General features: G+C 37.1%; 1 protein-coding gene across 3 annotated transcripts in view; it reads left to right on the plus strand.

Annotated features, from left to right (window-relative positions):
• Positions 1 to 20,590, plus strand: part of LOC137388949 (dnaJ homolog subfamily C member 21-like) — a 28,421-nt gene that overhangs the window by 5,607 nt on the left and 2,224 nt on the right. The window contains exons 7-15 of one of the 3 annotated variants that reach the window (XM_068075456.1): positions 215 to 294; positions 1,066 to 1,181; positions 4,947 to 5,031; positions 5,204 to 5,338; positions 7,190 to 7,301; positions 9,475 to 9,573; positions 16,329 to 16,430; positions 17,459 to 17,622; positions 18,605 to 19,049. In XM_068075456.1, coding sequence (XP_067931557.1) covers positions 215 to 294; positions 1,066 to 1,181; positions 4,947 to 5,031; positions 5,204 to 5,338; positions 7,190 to 7,301; positions 9,475 to 9,573; positions 16,329 to 16,430; positions 17,459 to 17,622; positions 18,605 to 18,608 — 897 coding nt within the window. In that variant the 3' untranslated portion in view covers positions 18,609 to 19,049. Of the gene's footprint in view, positions 1 to 214; positions 295 to 1,065; positions 1,182 to 4,946; positions 5,032 to 5,203; positions 5,339 to 7,189; positions 7,302 to 9,474; positions 9,574 to 16,175; positions 16,264 to 16,328; positions 16,431 to 17,458; positions 17,623 to 18,604; positions 19,050 to 20,590 lie in introns of those variants that run through there. The other 2 variants (XM_068075455.1, XM_068075457.1) reach the window with 2 other exon arrangements.

A 20,590-nucleotide genomic window follows, 5' to 3' on the forward strand; every position in this document is an offset into this window, starting at 1 on the left:
ATAAAAATAAAAGCGCTGAATCAAACAGTTATATTTTTCTTTTTTCCAGTTTTTAAACGAGTGTAATAAATCAAATGCTGGTTTGATTAATTTTTGTAAAAAAAAAAAATTATAGGTCTACTCCTCATACCAATACCACTTTTCTTAACGATGTATCGAACTGCTTCTAAATGGTGTCTCATACAAAATAACGATGTTGTAATTTCTGTTGCAGAAGTATCTAGAGGAAAAGGCTGAAGAAACAAGTAGATTCGTCAAAGAAAGGAGGCTGAGAGACAAACAGGAAACACTCAGGTATGAACAAGTTTAGTGCATATGTCAGAGTTTCTCGCACTTCCGCCTCTATAACCTCTACTATGATAAAAACCATATCCGTCTATTCGAGGCCATGCTAAGCGCGATAGAAAACAGATTGCACTCCCCGAATCTCAGATTCCCAGCCAAGCACGCTATCATCCGCGTTACTAGACCACCTAGCTGCATTGCGGAATAATGTGCAGGTAGTGATTAAGCATCATGATCTTTCACGTCACGGTGCACAGGACAGCTAGCGTACTAGTGATGCTGCAAACTCATTTGGAGTGTGAACTAAATTGTATTCACAACAACCAAGTAGAGGGCAAGTGATGGTGCGGACTGCTTATAGCGATAGGTGATGGCTTTTTCAACGTTTTAATAACTGTGAGAGCGGTTAGGATGCTTGCATACCACAGGTCAGGGGTTCAATACTCTATAAAGGTTACTGGTAGTGACAGAAATGACATCCAACCTTAAATTGCTATCTGTGCAACTCGGCATGTCTCCAGTCGTTGAGATTCTGTTACCGCCCAGCTCAAACATGTACAGCTAGGATCACAGAGACGTTGTTTGTGTAACAATGCTCTTACATACGTGTATACACACAGCCTCTGCTTGCAGTTAGCTAAGCTGACAACATACTTGATCATTGAGAGATCGCTCATACACTAGTATTGCATTTAGTTGTAGCCTCTCATGACGTCTGGCCTGAATGCCATGTTGTTTCGCTTGCACTTACATGTAGTTCTAAAATTGGTTGTTATCTAGGAAGATGGAGAACTATGAAGAGACGGGTTGGTCTTCAATGTCCAATCTCGAGGAGCACCTGCAGGCTCTCGAGAACAACGTGAGCCAAGAATTCCGGGATCCTGACCTATTATGTTGTGAGTTTGAATGGAGGCTGTAATACTATATCTTTGACCTTATGGTATGCAGTGGAATAACTGTTACTAACCGTCATACTGGTCACAGATAATAACCGGCAGTATATTACTATGTTCGTGTTTTAATAGTAGGGCCAGTAAGTTCTGCTCATCATGCATGATTGATGTTATTTTATACAGCATATACAAGCGTACCTCGATATACGAGCCTAATGCTGAGCTCGTATATCAATTTGCTCGTATCTCAGGGCACTATTTCCTATATAACATAACTAAATACAAATTAGTCCATACCATACTATGAAAAACCACCTAAAATGGGATATTATGGTAGAAAAACGTGTTTTTAATTGTTGTAAGTTAGTATCTACGCTAACAAAGTAACAAATACTTTTAAAGTTGTTAAAATCAGCAATAAAACGTAACATTACTTTGTACACTACTGTAAGTTTTTACCCTCAAGACAGACATAGTGGCTAACAGCGGTCTGAGAGAGATTTAACAGCAATTCATTTGGTACACTAAAATTTTGTGACACTACGTAAGAGAAACCTCGAATTTAAATTACATGAACTCAGCTTATTAAATGCACACTTGAAGCTAAATCTTCATCTTTTACTCAACTTTAATTTTGTCTCAGTTTTTTATTATCTGTTTCTGGTTTGGCGCTTTTCACCTCTCGTTCACTGTAACTTCTAGCCAATCTTTTAAAAACTTTTTCAAACTGGTTTGCGAAGAAAGACCCAATGATCCTGTTCTCGAAAGCGGCCTCTCGCATACTTGCCCATATAGTGGCTATCAAAAACCGGCTCATATCTTAAAGATTACACATTTGCTCGAGGAAAATTATTGCTCAAAATTCTGCTTGTCTCTCAATTTTTCGTATGTTGGGGCACTTGTATGTCGAGATATGACTGTATATACAGTGCACCTCAGGATACGATTATGATCCGTTCCAGGGTTGGCATCATATGGTGAAAAAATCATATGTAGGGGTATAGAAACTATTGTAATTATGTAAATGTAAATATTCCCTGGTAAACATTGTCAAAATTTCATATAAGTCCTGTACATATTAAAAATTAGTAACAAAATAGTTTGTTAACCTTAGTAACTATAAAGTTGACATGTGCTCCATACCATAGAGAGTTCTTCCCTTTGTATGTATAACATACAATACCTAGGTACATATAACAAACTTTGAATTCACTGTAAATAAGTTCAGCTTACTAAACACAAACTTAAAGCTAAGTTTTAGTATGTATTTTTATCTACAGTGGAACCTCAGTTCTTGACCAACTCGGTTTTCGACAAAAAAATTGAGATTTGTTTGTCTCGGATCTCGACCATAAATTCCCGACCAAACCAGAACATGCGCATTGAAATTAAACGTTCGGAATAACTGCGGAAACAGCATGTTTATACGTTTAGCGATGTTATTATGAGCCACTTTCGGAAGGTTCTCAAGCAAAAAGAGAAGTTTCGTGTCCTAAATTCTTTACAAAAAGGAGTCATCTGGTAGGACATCGCCTCTACCGAAGAGATTTTTTTAGGGACATAACTTCTCTAGTCGAGTTACCCTAAATTGTTTTGGAGGAGGACTCTTCTTCAAAGATGTGAAGTAAATGAGCCATTGCTGTTTATATTTTCTTTTTCAAACGTTTTTTGATGTGACTGATCTGTTGCATTTTGTTGCCGTTTCATTATCAATTTCTGCGATTTATGGTATTGCATCGTAACCTTAAATGTTTTTGATGTTTTAAGAGCAAAGCATACGAAATGTTTACTCTTTGTTTTCCTTTTTCATCATCATAGATAAAAAATCTTTTATTAAAATTAAACACCATCTATATCTACCCGTTTTTATTTATAGTATGCAGTATACAGTACAGTTAATGGTCTAAACTGTTAAAAATACTTTACCGACGTTTTTAAGTCAACTTGGAACGGATTTGCATTTACATATATCAATTCTAAAAAATTGTTTCAGATCTCGAACAACTCGGTTTTCCACCAACTTTCTGGAACAGATTGTGTTCGAGAACCGAGGTTCCACTGTATTTTACTGAATTTCAACATTTATCACTAAAATTTTATCACCTATTAGTTCCCAGTTTCATTTTTAGTATAATTTTAGCCTGTCTCATTAAAACCTTTTTCAACCTAATTTGGCAAGAAAGCCCCAACGTTGCCGTTTTCGTATTAAAGTAGATTTTTGTTAGCAGAATAAGGGAAGTTGTCTGAGCACTGAATATTTCTTTTTGAAGTGATCGCAACTCCAATCTTGCTGCCAATTTTGAAGGAAAAATATTACCTTTTCACACACAATTGCTGAACTCAGAGAAATCGGTTATCGTGTCTCTTTCAGGCATTGTGAAAATATTTTCCGTGAACAGCATTGCGGTGTCTTTGTTATTTTGACGTACGTAATAAGTACACCGACTGCCAAACTTGAACTTTAACGAAAACTTTGTTGAATTCGTATTGTGAAATAAGATTCGTATGATGTAATGGTGAGGTGAAAGATCATGATGAGGAAGATCTGTGCAAGGGGTGATGAAGAAGGGGTGTGCAAGAGATGATGAAGAAGGGGTGTGCAAGGGGTGATGAAGAAGGGGTGTGCAAGGGGTGATGAAGAAGGGGTGTGCAAGGGGTGAGGAAGAAGGGGTGTGCAAGAATCAATCGTGAAGATGAAAAAAGTGTATTTGTCATAGCAAAATATCCATATTAATAACTAGTCACAACCTATCAGTAAGTCTTTTGTATGTTGCTGTGTGTAAACACTAAACTCTTCTTAGAATTACGTAACTGCCTCACAGCAGTTTCGTCATGGCTGCGATTAACTGTTCGTTTTTGAGCTTTTAAGAGCTTGTAATCACATTTCCACATGTTTTGCACCTAAAACACAGCAGAGTAAGACATGGTGAATCTTTTCATATCAAATAACGGTAACGTGAATTTTGTTGCAAGTCAACCTTTAAGGGGATGGGATGAGCTAAACTTCCAAGTACAGAATGAGTGTGTAGGTCTTTTGATTATTCCAAGTTGTAAAACAGGTGTTACTTGGTGGGGAAAACTGACAAAAGTTCATCAACTGGTTCATTGTTTACAGTTTGGTTACCTGAAAGATTGATAAACCACGAAAACCCATTTTTCGTTGTAAAACTCTCAAATTTGCCATGCTTTTGTTAAAAAAAATACAATTTAACACTTTTTTCCATGTTTCCCACTGTAATGGCCGCTAAATTCCAATTTTTCTCAACCATCCGGAATAAATTCAATAGTTCCTGAGACAAATGTGACCCTGATTCTTTGACACATGCATCACTAGTCATAGGGATGAGTGTCATGCTAGACTCTTTGACACCTGCTCCACTCGTCATAATGGTGAGTGTCATGCTAGACTCTTTGACACCTGCACCACTAGTCATAGGGGATGAGTGTCATGCTAGACTCTTTGACACCTGCACCACTAGTCATAGGGATGAGTGTCATGCTAGACTCTTTGACACCTGCTCCACTCGTCATAATGGTGAGTGTCATGCTAGACTCTTTGACACCTGCACCACTAGTCATAGGGGATGAGTGTCATGCTAGACTCTTTGACACCTGCACCACTAGTCATAGGGGATGAGTGTCATGCTAGACTCTTTAACGCCTGCACCATTAGTCATAAGAGAAAGGGTCAAGCTAAATTCTTTGAAACGTGCACTAGTACATGGTAGGCGTGAGTGTCATGTTGTATTATCTGGTTGCTTATTGTAGCAAACAGCGAAGATGATGATGAGGAGGAGGAACTTTCAAGCCTCTTCTGTGTGGCCTGCAATAAATCCTTCAAAACTGACAGAGCGTACGTCTTTGACAGTATATTATTTCACCCTATGCATTATCTTTTTGAAAATTTGCAAATTATCATTTTACTCTCTCATCTGTTATAGAGATGCTTTATATCATTACTGAAGCTTCCCCACAGCGGTACCAGTTCTTATCCTCTCCTCGTCTTACTGATACATAAATTTTAGGTTTTCTAATCATGAAAAGTCGAAGAAGCACAAAGAAAATGTCGCTTTAATCAAGGAGGAGATGTTAGCTGATGATGAAGTGTTACCTAGTCTCTCAGATGATGATGAAAGTAATGTAGAGGCCACCCCTAGCAGGCATGTTATACCCTCAGTCTAAATACGTGTGTAATTTAATAATGATAGAAGCCATTGTTTATTGAGTAAAAGAAAAACAAGTTTGTCAAAAAATTCAATTTGTTTGCTTTTTGTGAGCTAAACAGTGGTAGGCATATTGCATTGTTGCTAGACGTTGATTTGTAAACAAAACATGAATGATCAACATAGCAGCTGCTGTATTTACGCAACGGATGTGACTGCATTCACACCAGCTAGACTGACATATGAAACAGAGAATCTGTGACAATTGGCTGCACTTAGCAGATTGTGGTGATGCTGCCACTCACCATTCATTGCTAGTCAGTTGATCCGACAGCATTCAAACTGAAGCTTAAGCATGAATTGTTTCTGTTGCACATGAGTCGTAACATCGAAAAATCATTTGCGAAGCTTTTCTATAGTAATAATAATGCATCAATGCTTTAAGGTAGAACAACTCCTAAACCTTATTTTAGTATTTTCAAAGTGCTTACCAATACTATAACACAATTTTAACAGTAATCTTTACAATAATAAGAACTGTGTCTGTCTCTCTGTCCAGAGCCACGCTTGGAGGTTAGGAAAAATATTGCTTTCAGCAAGATTCGAACTCACGACTTTTGACTTAGTAGATTGACATGCTGACACCTACACTAATCATTTGCTGTTTAGCATTTTCAATTCATGTGCTAACTCGCTGTACCTTATCGTCAGACCTGACTATCTCTGACGGCGCAGTAGACTGAGGGGACTAGTATATATAATAGAGATACTCCCCATATGTTGTTTTCTCTCCCAAGTGTGAAAAGAGAGAAAGTGATATTTTCAATGCTAGTTATGGAACTCTCATTATTCAAATCGGATTTGAGAACTTGCACTGACTTCACGCTTCATGTTATATTGAATTTCTTACATAATACGTAGCAAAAACTCTACATGAGTTCCTTATGTAAAGTAGAATTATAGTACATTAATTAAATAGTACGTATTAAATTATAATACGTTATACATGTAGGAGCGTTCGTTGTCAGAGTTTCTCTGACATGTTTGATGTTTCATCATCATTACCTTTTCTACATTACTATGAAAATTCTATACTCAATACTCAGGAGAGTGAAACAACTCGTGGAAGTGAAACAACTCGTGGAAGTGAAACTGTTCACGGAAGTGAAACTGTTCACGGAAATGAAACTACTATTGGAAGTTGTTTGTCAAAATCTTGATCTTTTGAGTACCAGTGGACCTGCGAGTACTAACTCTGCCTTGATTATATATATAGATAATAACTGCTGAACATCATGCAAGTGTATAACATTTTTCGGATGTCTGCTCAGCTGGTCTGACTGTATTCAAGTACAGATTTCTGGCAATAAACTGGTTTGCTAAAAGCAACTCAGCATGTCCTACATAAAACCAATATTATTCTGTTAATCAGAGAAGACATAAAATTGTAGCTATATACGTTGTTTTGGTCGTTTATAGTAAATAAGGGAATCATCTCCCGTCTTTTATGTTAATATTTTAGGGAAAGCTTAGCTCGAACACTAAATATGGGTTTTTTACCAGGCAACCAGCAAAACATAATATATAAATGTAAGGTTATGTAAGCGTAAATATTTACAAAGACTTGTATGAGTTTACTGCCAATCATTTTCAATTGCCAACCATTTTAACGAGGATCTTGAGTGTTTGTCTTATAGTCTTCAGAGCAGTTGTAGTCGTAAAGTTTCAGTTTTTTAGGTGATTTCATCATGATTAATCATAGTGTGATTTGATTGAGTTTGCCTATGAACTATGTCTGTTATCGGTGGTAGGGTGGCCATACTTTTCAGGTTAGTTTTCGCCTTTCAGGCTATCTAAAAAACAAAAAAAGAAAAGGAAGCAACAGCAGAAATTTGGAATGGCAGATGACTTAGACGATGGAACTCCTGGAGACAATGCCTGTCACACTCCAGATCAGCGAGTAGGTACTTCTCCTCTCCCTTTTCTCTCTCATCTGACACACCAAGGACAACCTTCTCAGTTCTTCTTGATTTGCTACCCGTTAGCTAGCTGGTCACTATGTTTCCATGATGCGGCTGATGAAGATTTGGAGTTGTGCACACGTTGAGTTACAGTGCGATAATTGATTCAATGGGCGTTCACATGGTGCGGATTAACCCGGGGGGGGGGGGAGGGCTTTATTAAAAGACAATAAGGAATTCTACCTCGGAGGTCATTGCCATGCACCCCTGTCTCATTTAGCATCATGCTGTTGAAATAGCAACAATCGAAGGTGGAAAATGTTGCAAATGGAATAACTCGCATGGTGTTTTCTTGATCATTGCAAGTCCCGTTTTTGTCTATCGCAAGCATGAAACGTTTGATAGCAATTTGCGAGTAGCCAAGCTTGCTTAACTTCTGGGATTTTTTTGTTTCTTGCGATGCAACATTGCGGATTAACTGTATCATGGAACTGTAGTATATATAGTTATACGTAGTGTATATACATGCAGTTGTATATAGAGTACATTATATAGTTGTATGTAGTGTATATAGTTGTATGTAGTGTACATTATATAGTTGTATGTAGTGTATATAGTTGTATATAGTGTATATAGTTGTATGCAGTGTATATAGTTGTATGTAGTGTACATTATATAGTTGTATGTAGTGTATATAGTTGTATATAGTGTATATAGTTGTATGCAGTGTATATAGTTGTCCTTTAATACTAAATGGTTCTGCTAGCACTCACTTATACCAGTCTGAGCTCCAATCCGTCACTCATCTCTTCCAACTCCAGTTGAACTCCATGCGAATGATTTTTGATAATTCATAAAAGTTGTAATCTTGTGAATTCGTTTTCGAACTTGTTCTAGGAAGCTAAAATAAGAATAATGTAATTTATTTTCAAATAAAACTTTCATCAGCAAAACTCTTTTTTAGAATTTACTCACCTGAGTTGACCGTACATTTAGTCAAAGCTCAACTATATGACAGTAGAAATTGTGGCAATAAGGAAGCTAGAATAAGGAAGCTAGAATAAGGAAGCTAGAATAAGGAAGCTAGAATAAGGAAGCTAGAATAAGGAAGCTAGAATAAGGAAGCTAGAATAAGGAAGCTAGAATAAGGAAGGTAGAATAAGGAAGGTAGAATAAGGAAGGTAGAATAAGGAAGGTAGAATAAGGAAGGTAGAATAAGGAAGGTAGAATAAGGAAGCTAGAATAAGGAAGCTAGAATAAGGAAGCTAGAATAAGGAAGCTAGAATAAGGAAGCTAGAATAAGGAAGCTAGAATAAGGAAGGTAGAATAAGGAAGCTAGAATAAGGAAGCTAGAATAAGGAAGGTAGAATAAGGAAGCTAGAATAAGGAAGCTAGAATAAGGAAGGTAGAATAAGGAAGCTAGAATAAGGAAGCTAGAATAAGGAAGCTAGAATAAGGAAGGTAGAATAAGGAAGCTAGAATAAGGAAGCTAGAATAAGGAAGCTAGAATAAGGAAGCTAGAATAAGGAAGCTAGAATAAGGAAGCTAGAATAAGGAAGCTAGAATAAGGAAGCTAGAATAAGGAAGCTAGAATAAGGAAGCTAGAATAAGGAAGCTAGAATAAGGAAGCTAGAATAAGGAAGCTAGAATAAGGAAGCTAGAATAAGGAAGCTAGAATAAGGAAGCTAGAATAAGGAAGCTAGAATAAGGAAGCTAGAATAAGGAAGCTAGAATAAGGAAGCTAGAATAAGGAAGCTAGAATAAGGAAGCTAGAATAAGGAAGCTAGAATAAGGAAGCTAGAATAAGGAAGCTAGAATAAGGAAGCTAGAATAAGGAAGCTAGAATAAGGAAGCTAGAATAAGGAAGCTAGAATAAGGAAGCTAGAATAAGGAAGCTAGAATAAGGAAGCTAGAATAAGGAAGCTAGAATAAGGAAGCTAGAATAAGGAAGCTAGAATAAGGAAGCTAGAATAAGGAAGGTAGAATGGCTGTTTATTTCGCACTTGCTCAAATTTTGTTCTATCATTTGGATTGAGCTTAAACAAAAATGTTGACTATTTTCTAGACGTATTGTCAGCAAGCTTTATTGTGGTTGAAAATGGTTACCACCCATCTTTATTTAAACTTCGGTTTTAAACTTATCAGGCCGCGTTGATTATTTGACATCTGCAGGCGGGTGAGGCGTGTGAGCGTCTAGCAGGTCTGGAACTGGAAGAAGAGGGTTGCAGTAATGGACTCCATGGAAAGGAGCCAGTTGACAACATGGAACAGGTACTAGTTATTGCTGATAGAGTTGCAGGTGCTTGTAATAGAGAATGCTCTGATATGGCTGACACTACCGTGTGAGACTTCTTCTATGTTTCTACAGGGCTGTTGAATTCTTTGAAAATAGCTCTTCAGTGTTTGCCAAGATTTTCTATGCAACATCAGCAAACGCGGTTAGACGATGTGGCGTGCTTTAAAGAACTGTTGTATCTGTTGAATAACTGACTTTTTGCTTTAAAGGTTGACTTGCAACAAAATTCACATCACAGTTATTTGGTATCAAAAGGTTCACCATGTCTTACTCTGCTGTGTTGTAGATGCAAAATATGTGGAAATGTGATTACAAGCTCTTAAAAGCACAAAAACGAAAAGCCGCCATAGATTGGAATCTCTTTATTTCTCTGACATAGTCATTACAGTTTGGTTATCGTCTTGTCATGTGATGTTCTCACGTGAATTGAAAGGCCATTAAAAAGCTCAATGTAAAACTTATCGTAGCACTAGTTTATGACAAACACTTCAGGTTTTACCGAAGACCCCGTATCAAATATAGATGCTCGCTACTTTACAGTTTTGTTTTGGCATTATTCAATCGTCAAGTCGTAATCTGATCACGTGACCCAACAGTTCGCAAATAACTTTTGCAGCAATTTTCGATTATCACAGGTAACCAACAGGCTCGTCATGATTATCAGACAATGATATGTACTCCTTCGAGCTCAGGTTAAAATGTTTAACGATTTTTTACGGTAAGTTATAAGATATCAGTGCTAAAAGTGACAGCATTACAATGACGATATAATAGACGCGTAAGAACAATAGACATGGTTTTATTGAATGCGTGAAGTATATTTGTGAAATATTTCGACGAGTAAGGTTGCATGAAAGTGTAAACAGAAACCATCTAACACAGCTACGTCACATTTGAGCCGTTTTGGAAAGAGAATCCAAACTACTGCGGTCTCGTGTGGCTGCGATTAACTGTTCATTTTTTAGCTTTTAAGAGCTTGTAATCACATTCCCACATATTTTGGCACCTACAACACAACAGAGTAAGACATGGTGAATCTTTTCATATCAAATAACTGTAATATGAGTTTTGTTGCAAGTCAACCTTTAAAGTAATTTTCAAGGAATGTTGAGGTCTCCCTTTATAAGCTTCCTTATATAAATAACCTTATAAACATCTCTATGCGTATTTCTAATTAATACTTCAAGACAGCTTCGGTTTTGGTAATTACGCTTAGTGTAAACCTAAACATTTCAAAGAGAGCTTAAAGCAATATTGCACTCATTCCTAATAACAGAAATCTTGTCATTCGTCTTTTAAAAGTCCTGTGAATAGAATCTTTTTTGAGCCATGCAGTTACCGTACTGGTAATCTTCTGTGCCCTAAAGTGAACAAATCTTTTATGCACAGGGTTACAGAGTTGTTAACACTGGAACCTAACCTTGTATATACAAGGTTAGGTTCCAGTGTTAACACTGTTAACAGTTGTTAACACTGTTAACACTGGAACCTAACCTTGTATATACAAGCAGGTCCCCTGATCCTAGACCATATTATATATAAATATGATGTCGATGAAATGTTGTTAATATAAATCCCCCTGGTCTTTAGACAGTATCAACAGCATTTCTGTGAAAACGCTTAGAATAGCACAATTCCTTTAGACAGAACATCGTTTTAAATATCAAAGCTTGTAGAACTGAAAAACGGAAATCAAATACAGTAGACGCTCCTACAACGTAAATAATTCGTTCCAGGAACGTTTACGTTATAGGGAATTTATGTCATAAGAACAGTAAACTACACGTAAATTGCCTAATCCATTCCAAGATCTTTTCAAAATTACCCCTTTGGCCATGCAAAAAGGAAAAACTTTATGTAACTCTTTCAATTTGTAGGCTGTACCGCAACTGCAGTATTGTTGGTTTGCATCAACAACTTTTCTCCTTTTTGTGATCAATCTCACTGGTTTTATAGACCACTAGCTGCATTACCTGCCTACAGGAATAGATTCACGTGTAGCATAAGGTTTATTGAGAGATGTCTTTTATACTGTATAACAACTCCAAATGTGCAGTCTACTGAAATCGTAGTCCTGATGTATTATTACGTAAATTGTCTACTGAAATTGTTGCCCTGAATATGCATACACATATACATGTCAATAATGTTGGGGAAAACAATGGAAATCTGCAATGTGTTTTACAGCTAGATGAGTGTGAAATCTAAAAAATTCATGTATTCTTGATTCATGTGTCTAGATTCATGCATCCATTTATTCCCGTCTATATTTGCAATTGACGATCGCGCACTTCTGCCGCCGAGCCCCAGCCTTGGCTGACCAGTCTTTACTCGCCGAGCAGTTGACCATTGCGCTCTTGCACTCGCCTTGCAATCAATCGCCTCGCACTCGCAATCAATCGCCTCGCACTCGCAATCAATCGCCTTGCACTCGCAATCAATCGCCTCGCACTCGCAATCAATCGCCTCGCAATCAATCGCCTCGCACTCGCAATCAATCGCCTCGCAATCAATCGCCTCGCACTCGCAATCAATGCCTCGCACTCGCAATCAATCGCCTCGCACTCGCAATCAATCGCCTCGCACTCGCAATCAATCGCCTCGCACTCGCAATCAATCGCCTCGCAATCAATCGCCTCGCAATCAATCGCCTCGCAATCAATCGCCTCGCAATCAATCACCTCGCACTCGCGATCAATCGCCTCGCAATCAATCGCCCCACACTCGCGATCAATTGCCTAGCACTCAATCGCTTCGCAATCAATTGCCTCGCACTCGCCAACTCATTCATTCAGAAAGCCGTGCCTGGATACTCTCGCTGCACTCGGGGCAAAAAGGGTCTCCCGCGCATCCCCAAGTGACGCCACCATCCCAAACCGCTAGCTGCATTACCCGTCCATGGGAACAGATTCATGTACAGCAAGAGGTTTATCGAGAGTTGTTTTTCATACTGTAAAACAACTCCAAATATGCAGTCTACTGAATTTTTCTCCCCCGATCACACTATGCATACACATATGCAGTCATATATGTCAATAATGTTGGGAGAACAATGGAAATCTGCCATACATTTTACAGCTAGTCTACAATGCATCAGTTTCAAACCACTCAAATCGGCATTGCCCTATTTGTGTACAGAGAACTGATAATGAAATTGACATTGCTAGGCAAACTAAAATTCTTCTAACTGGCAGTATTGAAAAGTTTTGCATCTTTTAAAAAAATATACAAAATATTTTGCTATCGCCAGCATTTATTGAATGGAGACTTCTACATTCTTAAAACACTAATCATAGCTCACCAGTTTTTCATCTATAGCCTGTGTTTTGACTTGGTATATACAAACAGTAATGAGGCTGTGTCGATAAAATTTATATGTATAACAGCACAGACAGTATGATGTCAAGGCAGATACAGCATTAGCACCTTACAATAATAAAACATAGCGCCAACATGATAGCCTTTGTATGAGATACTATAAGGAAAACAAATGCATGAAAATATATACATGCTGAAAAGTATGTTAGAAAATGCTGTATGTGGTATAGCAGAACATGAAGAACATAACAATAACACAATGTTAGTTCAACGCAACACTTGCGGATAGACAGCATTTTTTGTTTTTCTGTCTGGTGTATGAACAAACAGTTTTCGGCTTGTCCCTACTTTTGAGCAGGCGACGTACAGCTGGTCATGGCTAAAGCAGGGTGACAGTAAGTCGATAGCAGCTGCTCTCTTTTCACCATCGCCTATCGCAATCCTCGGAGTACTCGTGCAAGTTCTGTAGTAGCTGTAGTTCTGTGTACTCGTAGCTGAAACAAAAGTAAAAGTAACTCGGCTGCGGAAGGAAATGAACATGTTTACTATCACAAACAGTGGCAAATCTAACGTTTTTAACCCTTTCACTGAAGTAAACTCATTTATGCGTTTTCTATGGTCGACCGCGTAGACGCATTTTTGCGATTTTAGCAGCAATTGCTAGTAAATGAAGTTTATTATTGGTTGATAACATAAACAACAGTCTTTAAGACTTTTATGGTAGTGACAGTGTTGTCCTAAGATTTCTTTATAAATTAGCCTAAAGTTTAATACTTTAATCTTTGTTTGGGGATTTCCAACTTAAAAACGAACATTTTTGTGTAAGTTCATCAAAGGCGTCCAAGTTGGACAACAAATAACTACTTATGTTGATGATATTATAGCCGATTCAGATTTTTGTGATTACACAGTTAATTAGATCAGCAATAGCAGCCCTGACTCTGATGATAGTGAAAGTAATGGTTTTGTAAGAATAAGGAACATTGTAGAGGATCGTTTTAACTTTGTAGCTTCACATCGCTTTATCAATGCACAAAGTATAAATAAAATGAATTTTTTGCATAGCAGTACTTGTTAACACGTTGGCAAAATGAAATATATAACCAAAGAAAATGTTCTAGAAAGAGTTTGAAATTGAAACAAATATTGTATACATATTAAGCAATATCGGCAAAATGGCTGGCAGTAGGCCAATAGCTAAATTTGTACATGAGCGCAAGTGAAAGGGTTATGTATTCATAGTGTGGTAATTCATAGACAATACAACATTGTATAAGATGTACTTACCTTTATGTGTAAATTTAGTGGGTGAGAACTGCGTTTTTCCGACGTTCACGTGACTTTCGCGGTACACGTTGGCAGTAAATATTAATGGCATGTAAATCACTACTTGTTAATTTATTTTATTTAATGAGTAGTACATTTGTGTAGCTGTATAGACACCTTTGTATAGGCCGCGGAACTCAGGACGGTGCTTTTTAACACGGCAGCAACTTTGATGTTTTAAAAGCGTGCTAACCGGAGATTTTGGTTAATGCGCTCTAGCGGTGAAAGAAAAACAACAGAGTCGCCGCACCTTTATATAATCAGCTTGGCTCAAATCGTCACACGAAAGTAACGGCTAATAGTCCGAAATTACGATATTTATTACGAAATTACTCATATTTATTAAGTTGGCTTCGTATGACCGAAGAAAAAAAGAAAGACCGCTCTCATAATTTATTTACTGTCAATACTAAATTAGTCATATTAATTTAGTTCGCTTCGTACGACCGAAATTCGAACGACAATAAAAGGAGAGACCGCTCTATAAAGCGGACACTCAATCACACACACACATACACACACAGACAACGATTGCCGTTTATATAGTAGATGATTGCGGTAATTTTACAAGTTGATGGGAACTGCACATTTTCGACGTTTATTTACGACAGTCGATTCTGCAAAATAAAGCTAATAGCAAATATTTTGTACGTTTACAATAAGGCAAAACAACCAAATCTTTTTACTACAAAAAGCAGTTCTAGCTGTTCATCGTCTTTCTGTATCCAGGGGGTCAGGGTTATGATAAAATATAACTTTCGAGGATACTTCAACTTGTGACATTTAGATCGGTAGACTGACGCTGTAACACCTGCACTAATCGATCGCCTTTAGGCATTTATGAGCAATTGTGCAGCGCTCCAATATCTGTTTTGTCAACACATTTGATGATTTATTACGACGAACTAGAATGTCGTGAAAGTTATATGTAATAGATATAACTCTACACGCATGTATTTTTTCTTCCGCAAGTGCGGCGAGATAAACTAACATTCAAATCGATTTTGAAAACTTGCTCGAGTTGTCACTTTATGTTACATGGAATTTTTTATGTAGTGGGAAGCAAACACTTCACATAAATTTTTTACGTTATATAGAATTTACGTTATAGGAGCATCTACTGTATAGCAGATAGCCTTTTTCATACTTTTTCAAAGATAGAATGTTTTGGAACTGAAGGTTTTGGAACTGAAGGAACATAATGGTTGATGTGGACCGAGCCTGATAGAGCGTCTATATTTTTCTTAATAGAAAACCAAGTAGTTTTAGCGTGAAGCCCTTGTTGCCTATATTATTATTGATATTATATACTTATATTGATATTGTTACTTAATAGTATTGTCACTATTTGTTTCAATTAGATGACGTGCTTATAGCCACATAAACATTCATGTTCCAATTAGAGATCATGCTGAGAGGTCGTTAGGCCAACTAAGCTGAAGCACTCAAAGTGCACATCTCAACTGCAGCAATCTAATATGAACCCAACCTCAAAAAATATTAATATTGGTTCAGCTATTTTTTGTAATGTTGTCTTTTGATTCCAGTTGATGCTCTTTGGATTGCAATTGAAGTAACCTTTTGTATAAAAAGTGAACAATGTGCTCGTTACTAACGGCATGTTCAATCAAGTGCGAGCTTAGGTTGAACCTGGTTGAACCAAACATTTGGGTTAGGCTAGCAAGCTTTCAAAGGTGCAAGCTGTAATACAGTTACTGTGTGTATACCTCTTTATAGTCGCACAACACTTCATAGCAGATTTGCGAATCTATCAATTATCATTTTCTATCTCTCCCTACTTTTTCAAACTTGTCATAGCTCTTGAAAAATGTTGCATTGCTAGCAATAAGTGACATCTGATCCAACCATGCCTGCCTGGAGGTGACACAGTTGCATGTCAATGTTCGATGCAAAACTTGTACATATATCTTAGGCACAGTAAGAGATCAGTGAATTTGTCCCATGTCATCATAGGATCAGGAAGACATCGGTTTTGTGGATCACATACCATTACAGGTACAAAAAGACATCAATGACATCTTAGGCACAAGCAGACAACAGTGAGTTTATCCACATATCATTTTAGGTACAGGACGACATCAGTGAGTTTATCCACATATCATCTAGCAAAAGCAAGAAAAACAAAAAGAAGGCTGCCACGGAGGATCGAGGTGGACAAAAGGATGCTGTAAGTACTCTAGCTCCTGCTCATCTGCCCCTCAGCCTTATCATTAACCTCCTAGTCATTGTGGTGGCTACCCTCCTATATATGTACATAAACCATATTTTCTGTACTATAAGTCACTCTGCATTATACCTCGCATCAGCCTTTAGAATAATGAAAAAAAGACATACAACTTGAACTATGATTTAAGTCAAATTTTTTGAAATGCTTTTTAAAATTTAAATGTCAAACAGTTTAAAAATATAATGGAGGCAACAGCAGGCTGATCGGTATGCCTACGCTGCATGACACAACTGAGAGTGTGACTGGCATGCTAGCAACACATGTTACCATGCTATCTAACAAATCTACGAAAGCAATCTGTGCCAATAGTTTCACACATAGGTTTCTACCCCTGACCAAACTGAAAAAATGTCACTCTAGCTGCATTCACCCCAGCCGATTTCATGCCGGTTGTCTGGGCGATTTGGCCCACTGGTCAAAAAACACATCTTGTGAAAAGAGCAAACGAGCCCAAGACCGATTTTTGCCAGAAAGAAATTTTATCGGGCTGTGCCCGATCGGTGGACGAGTCTAGACCGATCTTCAATTTGAGTAGCCAATGAAATCACACTTCACAGCGAATCACACATTGCCCTTTAATATGGATGCCATATTAGTTTTTACATTTTTGCATGATTTTTTTGGTATGGCTTCAAACGCGAGTAATAATTCTGTTGATAACCCACCTGAAGGGAGCTATTAACAGAATTAATAATCATTCAATATTTGTAGCAACAGCATATTAATTGAAGCATCTGAAAATTCTTTATTTGCAGATGCTATAGACTCTATTTGCAAGTCTGCTGGTGGAAACGCAGCTTTATAGTCCGTAAAATACAGTAACCGCTTTACACTCAGTCTATGCAATAGTTACATCTCTGTCATCTTTCTATAAAAATGACCTGTCGAATGATTTCATGCAGAGATAGAAGCATTGCTACTATTGCTCGAGCAGCCTGTTTTTATTCTAGAGCTTTTTCTGCTTACAGCTGCCTGAATTGGCATGTAAAGTCTGCCATAGTCTGATGCCAACCAGAAACAAATTGTTTGAGCATATCAAGGAGACTGGCCACGCGGCTCTCAAGCATGCAGAAACACCAGCTGACAACCCCAAACCGGTAGAGAGTAAATCTAAACGGAAAAATAAGAAGAGGTGATAAACAATATGTTTCTAGCAAATAGCTCGAAGTGTGTACAGATGTATGAATTGTTTAATTTTAATGTTCATGTAGGCAATATCTGATGACAGTAACATCCTCTCAGGATGGGATAGCGTACATCGTATTCGTATTTATGAGTAATATGTGAGCATATTTTTATTTCACCAAACTAAATCGATCAGTTTAGGCTCAGTAATAATACCAACTCATCTCTTATGATGTAATTGAATGTGGATATGTATTTTAACATGCTAAGTAATCACACCTTCATCCACTGATGTTTATTCTTTTTTCCTATAGACCTCATTTAGGCAGGTTTTACTAGGAATCTGTTGCTTTATTTTATGTATAAACACGAGGTTTCCACACCTCTATTACTAATGTTACTTGAAATTATTCTTGGAAAACACGGAACATGCCGAGTATCACACACGTCCTTTCTCTCATCAAATAAGTTTACACGCACACTTACGTGTACGGATCTATTCTTGCTCCTAAACTCTTGCTAATATACATAAATGACTCGCTCACGATGCCCTTGTCAAGTACTACATATGCCTACGCTGATGACACTGCGAAGCAACAATGACATCACCTTGCTGAAAAGAGAATGATTCTGATATCAAAGATTTTTTTCTGTGGTGTACAACCAATTGTTTACAGATCGGCGTGCAAAAGCCATATTTCTGTTAATCAATCATCTCAATAGGGATAATGTATCCTTCAATTTATATGTGAGGGTAAAAATTTGACGCAGAAGAAATTAACATAACTACTCGACTTCATCATAATCGATGATTTTACATGGTGCAAATGTATTGATTATGTTTGCAGCAAGCTTTCATCAAAGATGTTCTTTTGAAACAATGCAGATATTTCATATACAAAATGACAGCACTGTTGTTTACCTTTCAATTTGTGCATTGTCATCTGATTGATGAAGTTGATATATAATTATATATTTTCCGTATTGAGCTGAGAAGGAGAGTCCTACAGAAATCTATTCTAAGACGTGTGTACTCCAGCTTATCACAATTCCATCACTCACATCACAAAATCTTTGAACATATCCCAAACTTGCTCATTTCTGTATTCACGTTACTGGTTTCTAAATCTTGCGGAAACTACGCCCAAAATATTTGTATTTATCCTTCCACACATGATGACTATCGTTTTCTATTTTGTGACACCAACATACTACATCCACTATCAAATGTTTTGGTTTATGAACTTTGCGTTACTAAAACCTTCTATTCATTATTTGACTTTCCTGCGATACTATTAGATTACCAACTTTTAAAACATTTTAAACATTTGTTCAACTCACTCAATATTTCCTGATTTCTGTTTTTTCATTCATCGTTCTGTTTGGCATGTAACAAAAAACATAATTTTGTTGATGATTACTTATGGCAATAAAAAATTTGTATGAACATATATACTGCTACTAAGCCTTATATATAGCTGATTTTGCTCACCTTTAGTATTACCCAGCTACTGTATATCACCTATAGCAGTACCCAGCTACTGTATATCACCTATGGCAGTACCCAGCTACTGTATATCACCTATAGCAGTACCCAGCTACTGTATATCACCTATAGTATTACCCAGCTACTGTATATCACGTATAGTATTACCCAGTTACTGTACATTACTTATAGTATTACCCAGTTCCTGTACATGACTTATAGTGTTGTCCAGCTACTGTATATAGTGTTATATAGTTACTGTATATCACCTATAGTATTACTCAGCTACTGTATATCACCTATAGTGCATAATGTAGTTGATGTACAGCTACTACTGTTAAACCTCTGATTGAATGCTATCTCTATTTGAACGCCACCTCCAATTGACTGCCACCCTGAGAGAAGGGTTAAAATAGACCGCCACTCTCCAATTGAACGCCACCTTTATTTGACCCCCACTTTGACATTATTTGATCTTTGCGAGCCCGTGATACCAACTGTCCAATAGAAGTGTCCAAAATCATATTAATTATGAATCGTTTATATCAATAACAATTAATTCTCGTCCAATTCCAGAGCTTTTAGTTTCCTTTTCAATAATACTTTGAGAACAACTTTGAGAATAAAATAAAACTGAAAATAAAATAAAACTTTGAAAAAGTAACAACATAGCAATAATCAATAACGGTCTCAGGCTGGTAGTAGTTCTCTGTTTAACACGGTCTTACTACTCTGAAGTAGCCTACATATACGAAAACCGGCTTAAATTTACGATGGTAAATTTAAGCCTACATATTTAAAAGATGGCCTAAATGTGCGATGGTAAATGAACTTTCAAAGCAACTCTATAGAAATAATTACTGTTTCAAACTAATAGTGGTTCTTTGTTTAAGCGGTCCTGATACTTTGACGTACATGGAACTATATAAAGAACGGCTTCAATTTACGATGATAAATGAAACTTTGAAAGCAATGCCGTATAAATAACTACTAACTGTCTCAGGCTAATAGTAGTCCCTAGTTTAACGTGGTCCTAATATTTCAAAGGTCATGTATATAAAAAACGGTTCGCAAGTTTTGGAACAAAGGTTACGTTTACCGAGCATACTTTTATTGTGCTAAATGCAGTGCGTAAAAGTTTAGCTCTTCCAAAAATTATTTGGACGCTAATTTTGCCTAGTTTAGCAGTGCAGAAGAAAAGTTGAGGCCAGAAGATATTGTGGAAGGTATTGGACATCTAGAAGATGTTCGTTTCATCAAAAACATCAATCAGAATGCAGCTATTTGTTTCAAAAACCTTAATTTATGTTTCTGCATGTACTATAAATATGGTTCGTTTATGTCACTTGTTCATGAATATATATATATATTTGTATCATTTAATAGATTATTGTCGTATAACTTATAAATATGCAGATTTATAGCATGTTATTTAATAGCATCTTTTCGGCTACCTTAACACGGCTTACAATGGATCGATGCTCATAAC

This window comes from Watersipora subatra, chromosome 2 (assembly GCF_963576615.1).
Source record: "Watersipora subatra chromosome 2, tzWatSuba1.1, whole genome shotgun sequence".
NCBI classification, from domain to species: domain Eukaryota; kingdom Metazoa; phylum Bryozoa; class Gymnolaemata; order Cheilostomatida; family Watersiporidae; genus Watersipora; species Watersipora subatra.